The following is an 8342-nucleotide window of genomic DNA, read 5'->3' as shown; positions in this document are numbered from 1 at the left end:
ACTTCTTGAAACCTTTAGAGAGGATAGGAAGAAAGTAGAGATCGTGACATCTGCCCATGCATTTTTTTTTATATTGAAATCATATCTTCCCAGTTATAGCAGTCACATGGATTATGAAAAGATATTTTGGGGCTAATTCAGGATGTAAAAACCACCAAGTAAGAAATACCATTAAAAAGACATATCACTGACGAAGTATTAAGCTGCATTTTGGTACTATATAGTTACTAATATATTAAAATTACCTTGGTAAAAGTGTGTTTTTTGTGGGGGCGGGTAAGTTTGGAGCAAGGGAATTACTCCAAAGTTCTTTAAGACCCATTTTCAGAACTTGATGCAAAATGAAAATGTCCAAAAACTATTAAAATTTTGAAGAGGGTCTGGAACAGTTCCCCCAGCATCAAACCTTCTAAGCAGGGGCATTGTTCAACTGCTTAGGTCATAGTGCCCATGAAGCCACACCTGACCCACAGAATTTCAGAACTGGAAGGCCCAATAAACCACAGCCTGTGTCAAGGTGGTGTTGTCCCTTGGGAAGATAAAAATCATAGCAGAAGTATCCATTTTAGCACTTTTAGGAAAAGCTGGAATTATCCCTGTGGATATTTGGGAAGCCAAGACCTTGTCAGTGTCCTTATGGAAGAGACAGTAATGAAGCTAACTTTCCTGCAACTAATTTTCTGAAATTTAGCCAGGGGAAAAGTGCAGTGTTCATAATTCCTTCTTCTGATTCCTTTTCCCTGATTGTACAGACTGAGAAACAGCTCTTTAAAAACTTCTTTAGTCTGCCAATAATTATGAGAGATAGTCCTCAGCTAACAATCTGATCAATAGTTGGTGGTGTCCTGTGTGTCTAAGCTTTGGTAGAAATTATCTCAGTCTGGATCCCTAGGTTGCTGTGCCTTTACCTTGCCCTTTATTCTGATGCTTATAGAGGGCTCCGTTTTGTCTCTGGGTCATAACTATAACCAGACCCTAAATTTGCTATTTCTGGTTGTTTTTCACATTTTCAGAGGAAAAGAAACTCCAGAATGAAGCGAAGCCCAATTATGAGTATGCTGAGCTCAGAGACCCTGGAATGCCACACCAAAAACCAGTGTTCCGGTATTGACAGTTACATTTTGGTCCAGATTAGAGGTTCAGAAACCATCACAGTATGTGTCCAGATAGGATAATGCTGACTTGTGTTCATTTTTATATGTTTACCAATAATAAATTCTTTGGTCCTTTTAGACCAGTTCTGTGTATCTGAGAAATCTTTGTGAACATCTAGAGATATCTACAAATTACTTTCATAGAATTCATAACCTGGCTGCTATAAGGCAGAGATGTTTTTCTCTCCTGAGTGAAATCCTAGACTGGTGACTTGTGCTCAGATTGAGTAAGATGCCAAGTCCAGCTCCAGAGCTGATGTTTCTCTCCACAGATGATGTCACAGTAAAAACACCTGAGTATTCCAGAAATGTTCTATGCTACTACATTATCTTTTCTTGCATAATTTTGTCCCCTCCCCCCAATGACTAGAATTCTGTTTCATGAAGGCAGATGCAGGTGTATCAGAACTTCCTGTAAAAATAACTGAAAACTTTAGAAATCTAAAATGTTCTCAGAGACATAAATTGGAACAGGAAGGTACAAGAGTCAGGTGTAAACAGAATGTTTTTAAGTTGTTAACTTTGAAATGTTAGCTGCGAAGAGTCTCAGACCCAATTTATTTCTAAACCCATTTCTGCCTTTTCATGGTGAAGTTATTGGATTTAGCACCTCATGTGTGCCAATGGAGAATGAGCATTTGTTTCTTAGAGTTCTCACCGAAGACTATCATATATTCTCAACTATACTGATTTCAATTTTATTTTATTATTTAATTTATTTTTTCTGTGTTGAGAATAAACCCATGACCTCACACATGCTAGGCAATTGCTCTACTGCTGAGCTACTCCCCCTTCCCTATAGTGATATTTTAAAATGTAAACAAATACAAGTGACCCCATAGCACAGTTAGGTTTTAGCTGGGGAAACAACTTTTGGTTCCCTGTTCACCTTCTCTGTTAATGAGAAAAGATCATAAACTCACCTCTCTCTTGGAAGGTAATAGTAGTGCAAGAAAAGCATTAAGGTTGAAGTTAGTGAAGTTCTGTAGGGGTCTAGACTATTCTTGTTCCCTTAGCATGTTGTAGCCACGATGAATGTGGATATTCATCTCCACTCATATCTAGAAGTTACTAATGGATGACATCTTGGGAAATAATTCTGTTATAAGAAGTTATACTTTCTCTACATTATTCTCTATTCCTCTATCTTTGAATTATGTGTTTTGAAGAAGTGAAGTAATTCTCTAAGTTCAAGCTGGAGGTACAGAAAAGTCAAATGATAAGCTCTTAAACACTAAAAGTGTTTAATTAATTTTATTCCCACTTCCCAACATATGCCTGTCAGAGGAAGGGACCAGGAATGAGGTTCTTGCTGTCCTGCTGTCAACAGGACCTCACACTGTACTGAGTAAGGTGAGACTTGCTAACCTCTTTGCTTCCCAGAAAAATTATTAAAGTACACCAGTCTACTAGGCATCTTCTGCAGGTAACAAGTTCAAGTTTTCAATCCTTTTAACACTGAGAAATAAGTGGACAAATTGTTAGCCTTATATACACTCTGGAATATTTCTAACATCTCTCAGGTGCATTTGAACTATCATGCTTCTAACCACTTGAATTCTCAATCTGTTTCTGCCTTTCATCCCTATGCCTCCTATCTTCTCCCTGTCCAGTTTCACCTAATGAATGAATACTTACTGTTTCTTCTGTCTCTAAAATATTACTCTTTTTTTTTACCATTTATATAATTTATTGTTTCAAATTTCTCAAAAAACCAGGGTCTTGTGCATGCTGGGCAAGTGCTCTACCCAGTCCTTCACCTGTTTACAACATATATTTTTATACACATTTGATGTGCATGTGTGTGTGCACACTCAGTAAAATAATATTTTCACAATTTCCTAGAATGTTATATTACAATTTAACATTACTGTCACTATTAGAAATATTTTTCCAAGAAAGTTTCCATTTCATTTTTTTCAATGTCTTCTTACTTTCTTGGATCTTGAAGATTTCTGTTTTGTTTCACTATATTGTTTTAAAAAAGTTTCTTTTCAATTAAGCTCACTTCTTCATGGAGAAGAGAAGTCTTTATTCTTAGCAAGAAGGAGAAGAGATTGAGTATAAACTGATAACTCAGAGAAAAATTTGATTCTTCATAGGTTGTCACATGTTTACAATAGCTTTTGCAGAATTTCTGGGTACTAAGCCAGCATAATGAATTCTTGGCTATCAGTGACTGGCCTTTCTTTATCAGGATTCCCTGGAGGCTATGTCCATGGAAACAAGTTTTATCAGCATCTTCTTTAGTCCAGTTGAACTGAAAACTTGAAGGGCTTTTTTTTTCAACAGTTGGTGTTGAATCAACCAGTGCACTAAACTGCTTTTGTAGATTCACCACCATTTCTCTTCTTTTATATACTACTGGCCTATCGACGTATGAGTGGTAGAGTGGCTTTTCGCTTTTCCACGTGTAATTTGCCCTTGTTTCCTCCCATTTTTGTTTTTTCTCATCATCGGTTTTCTTCATAACTTGATACCACTTTCTAAAATCAAACCATGGTTTATCTTGTTTGTTCTCTTCATTATGTATTTCAGCAAGATCAGACAAAGACCTTTCTAAATTGTCATCCAATAAAAATAGCAGTTTCAATACAACTATAATGACAGCTACAGCTTGTATGTCATATTTAACAGTTTTTGCCATTTTAGCAATGGGATCAAATGTCAAGAAATCTGCTTCTCCTCTTCCAGTCATTTTTACCACTTGGCAGGTCAAGCCATGCATTTCATCAGGGAGATTGACTTCCATTAAGTATTTCATACTCAAGACACTGGGATGAAGGTAGCAGGCTTCAGTTATGTCTGGAAAATGAGGCAGATCTAAAAATGTGGCAACTTCAATCATGTTTTTATGGATCTCCTCATAGTCAGGCCAAGACTCTATAGCAAAGATTCCTTTGTCACGCCCATATAATTTCATCTCTTCTGGAAAATGCTGGAATGCATTTATGTAGGGAATATGGTGCTCTTCAACAAATCTCAAAAGATCAGAAAGAGTAATCGTTTCTCTCTGCCAAAGTACGGACAGATAGCAGAAAGCAAGTGTCCTTGGCACAGTCATCTTCAAAATTCCTTTTTCCTTTCATTCTGAATATTCAACTCCATCAAGAGATCCAGAACAGACAGAGGCTGATTCCGGTTGTGATGCTTTAGTGAGGGGGAAAGACTTTTGAGTTTGGGCATCAGACTGAGACTCTGCTCCACTTTCAACAAAAGACAGACTGTTAACATCACTCAGCAGTTCAGGTTCACTAGCCCAGTCTGAATGACTTATGTTATCTTCCAATACCTTAGCTTTCCTTCCACTGGTATATATTGGGTTTTTACAATATGCCTGCTTGCTCTTCTGAAGGTAGCGCTTCAAAAATTATGTAAAACTTCATTCTTTAACTCCGGGCCCACTCCGAGGGCCTTTAGGGCTTCTGCTTGTTGGTAAAGTATGTGCTGAAAACCTTCACACACAAACCAATCCCAGCCTTTTTCACATTTCCTTTTTCTTCTAAGTCCCCTGTTGATAGTTTTTATCTTGGCATTAGGAATAGCTTCGGTGTTTATAACTTCCTTAGATCTTTCAGTAACATTGTGACAAGAACTGCAATAATATTTGCCTTCATCAGTAAGACCCCAAGAGATAGCAGCACACTGAGAACCCCGTTCTTTAAACTCTTTCACCTCCTCCAGCTCCATGGCGCCGCCTCTGCGCCGAGCCTAAAATATTACTCTTAAAAGTTTACTTTATATAGTTAACCTTTACTGATGTTTTGTGTTAAAGGAGAATAAGGGTAAAAACGTGGATCTTTGCATATTAACCTAATCTTAATATCCCGCTACTATTGTACTCCAGCCCTTCACTCAAGGGAATTTCTCTTTGGACCTCTTTCCATGTTCACCCCAACTGTGACCATTACTTAGTACACAATCTCCACTCTCTCTGTTGGCCTTTTCTAATTCCTTTTTTTTTACAGGTTTTGAAATGGTTCCCCTAAAACTGATCCTCAGGTACAGAGAGGTAAGAGGAGAATAATCCAATAAAACACACTTTTTCCAATAGAGGCAAAGCAGAAGAATTTTGTTTTCTTCAAATGGTAAGTTTTGTTCATAAGGCAGGAAATCACAGTAAAATATTATGCTCCTAGTAGTTATAGCTTAGCCAGTGTGATTTTCTGATTCTCAGAGTTGAGGTCTCTTGTGTACAAGCGGACACCATCAAACAGGATTTGTTCATTCTGCCTAATCTGAGTTGAGGCTAGCCTGTATTTGGTTCAAGAGAAACTGCCTAATTTCCATATAGGAACAGGACTGTGGTTTAGCAGATAATCTGGTTCATAGGTGCTAACAAGAACCAAGCTCACATAGCAGACTTAATGAGATGAATATAAATCTAATTACAAAAATTGAGCACTGACTGATGCACCATAGTACAACATACATTAACTTTTGCTACTACTACTCACAATCCACCCCCTTTTCCTGAATGCAAAAGTAACTGCTGTTGTCTCTTTTGATATAGCAAGATTTTCCTTCCTGTTACATACTACTATGGTCATAAATGCAAATGGGTCTAATGATGAGCTGAAAAACATCCTGCACCTTTGATCATATGTGATTAACAGTAATGCAAGAGGCCTTTCTGATCTTCACTTGGCAGAAAATTGTGGGTGACTTGTATATCTTTGAGTGTTTTGAAAGATCTTTAGCACCTATAGAATTTCTTAAACTAGCGGTTTCACCTTAGCTCAATCATAGAGATAAAGGGGCATTTAACTTGAGAAAATTTGAATTTGATATAGTAATTAATAACATTTCATGTAGTCTGACTCAAAAATGACAACTACTTATATCATGTTCTCTAAACTTATTTTCTTAAATGGGATAATGTGTGTAATAGGCCATGCCTCCCTATTTATGCCAAAATGGTAAACTAACAGTGGCTGACCACTCCCAAAATCAACTGCAGAAAAATAGTAGTGATATGAGAAATAGGTATCCAAGGCATCAGAAATAGGTATCCAATGAGTCTGTGGTTGGGTAGACTGATGCCTCTGACCGGGTGAGTGAGAGCAGTGAGTTGGCTGGGTTGGGGAAGGGCTTCAAGCTTGGAAGAGGGCTGCAGGGGAGACAATGAATGTTCAGACAATCAGGCAATGAATGTTCTGATCTCCCTAATTCATTTTATTACTTGTGCTACAATCAGGAATCTGTGGCAGCAATATAAGCTACTTGCTGTTGTCAAGATTCTTACCAGGAAAGTACAAAGGTTACTAAGATGAGAAGCTAAACAGTGAAAAAAGGTAGAATAGGTTTGGCTGAAGAACAAATTAGTGAGTTGAACTCTAAATCTACCAAGAAGACAGAGAAAATAATAGAGGTAGAAAATATCACTGAAATGTTAAAGAACATAGAGACAGCATCTACTTACCAGGAGCCCCAGAAAGAAAGAAACATAAACCTGGGAAAAAGGAAATTTCAAAAACTAATAGATGGAAATTTCCAAGAGATACACACACACACACACACACACACTAAAGTCAGTTATGTTAGTTCACCATTTTGTTAGGAATAGGTAAGCATGGCATATGAAAAATATCCCATTTTAGAACAAAATCAAATACTTGTAGATTGGCTCTCAAGTAAGATAAGTGAAAATAATAAATCTAGGTAAATTATAGAGAAGTTTTTAAAATACCAAAGTAAAATTTCCAGAGAAAAGGGAACATCATCTGCCAAGAAAAACCAGGCTGAATCTAAACATCTCAACAGCAATAGAACTTATAAGAAGATAAGAAAGTAAAATATTTCTTGAGAGTTTTAAAAAAAAAATTTGAACTTAGAATTCTAAGTATAGCAAAAATTTAAATTGATCTAGGTAACAGTAAAGTCTTAAGTTATAAATATCTCCACAGTATGATCCAATTAAATTAATGTTTCTTTGAAACGGTCATCTTTGCACCATTCCTTAAGGTTTGCTTTGACACCAAGAATACTCATCTTGGTTATCTATTGACCTATTTTTCTTGGTTAATCTTCTAGCTGGACTATGGTTACCTATTGCTTTTATAGAGTTACAGCATCCTCCTAATTGCTTACGAATGAAATCTCCATTGTTTTTGAGAGCAAACAATATATTTTGGGGTTTTTGTTTTTTGGTTTTTGGTTTGTTTTTGTTTTTTGGTTTTTTTGGTACAAGGGATTGAACCCAGGAGTACTTAACCACTGAGCCACATCCCTAGCCCTTTTTTGTATTTCATTAGAGACAGTGTCTCACTGAGTTCCTTAGGGCCTCACTAAATTGCCGAGGCTGGGTTTGAAGTCAAGATCCTCCTGCCTCAGCCTCCCGAGCCACTGGGATTACAGGTGTGCACCACCACAATCAGCTATTTTTCAGTTATTAACCCTTTATCAGATATATGGTTTGCAAATATTCTCTCCCACTATATGGGTGGCCTTTTCTTTTGCGTATTATTTTCTTTCCTGCATAGAAGTTTTTTTATTTTTGTAATATTTGTTCCAAATAAAGTCAGTTATCCCATGGGCAACCATGAATCTATTCTTATAGAACAAAACCCCTACACAATACTTTCCACTAGTCTGGAGATGGGAGTAAAAGCCACTTACTTTGGGCTTAGACTCCTCCTTTATAACCAGGATGCTGGGCAACTACAGTATCTGGTCCTCTTTTGTTTTTGTTTTTTGGGTTTTGTTTTGTTTTTTTGTTTTTTTGTTTTTTTGTTTTTTTTTTTTTTTTTTTTCAGCATGGAGCCTAGCCTTTGAGCTAGCTGAAGGGGATGATAAATTATGATAGCCCACTCAACGTGGGGAGACACTGCAATACAAGATGAGAGTGTGGCAGAGAGAGGGCCTGGCATTCTTACCTGCATTCACCAACTTCAATTATACTCTAATGAAGGGCAAATATGGGTTGTGGTTCAAAAGCATTAGGTTCACACTTTCTTATTTAGTCAATTTCTTTGAATGTTTTCCCTTTTGCTTTCTTCCCTTAGAACAATATCCAGAGATATTAAATGGTTATTATGGTTTTATAAGAAACTATTTTCCCCTATTCCAATATTTTTCAGGGTAGAGACTCTATAGAGCTCCTCCACTACCATTATAGAATTCTCTCTCCCTTGTTACTTTAGAGCAAAATGAGACAATTTATCTTATTTTTCTGTGCTCTAGAATTAA

General features: G+C 36.9%; 1 protein-coding gene across 1 annotated transcript; it reads right to left on the bottom strand.

The window, feature by feature from the left end:
* Positions 1-2833: 2833 nt before the first annotated feature.
* Positions 2834-4858, bottom strand: LOC306662604 (TATA box-binding protein-associated factor RNA polymerase I subunit B-like). Its single transcript, XM_079142469.1, is given in 3 exon segments — positions 2834-4239; positions 4243-4520; positions 4523-4858. Coding segments are annotated over 3 exon segments (1707 nt in total). The 5' UTR covers positions 4845-4858; the 3' UTR covers positions 2834-3132.
* Positions 4859-8342: the final 3484 nt, after the last annotated feature.

Source organism: Sciurus vulgaris (assembly GCF_902686455.1).
Source record: "Sciurus vulgaris genome assembly, chromosome: 5".
Lineage (NCBI taxonomy): Eukaryota > Metazoa > Chordata > Mammalia > Rodentia > Sciuridae > Sciurus > Sciurus vulgaris.
This window is presented reverse-complemented; position numbering and strand designations above follow the sequence as displayed.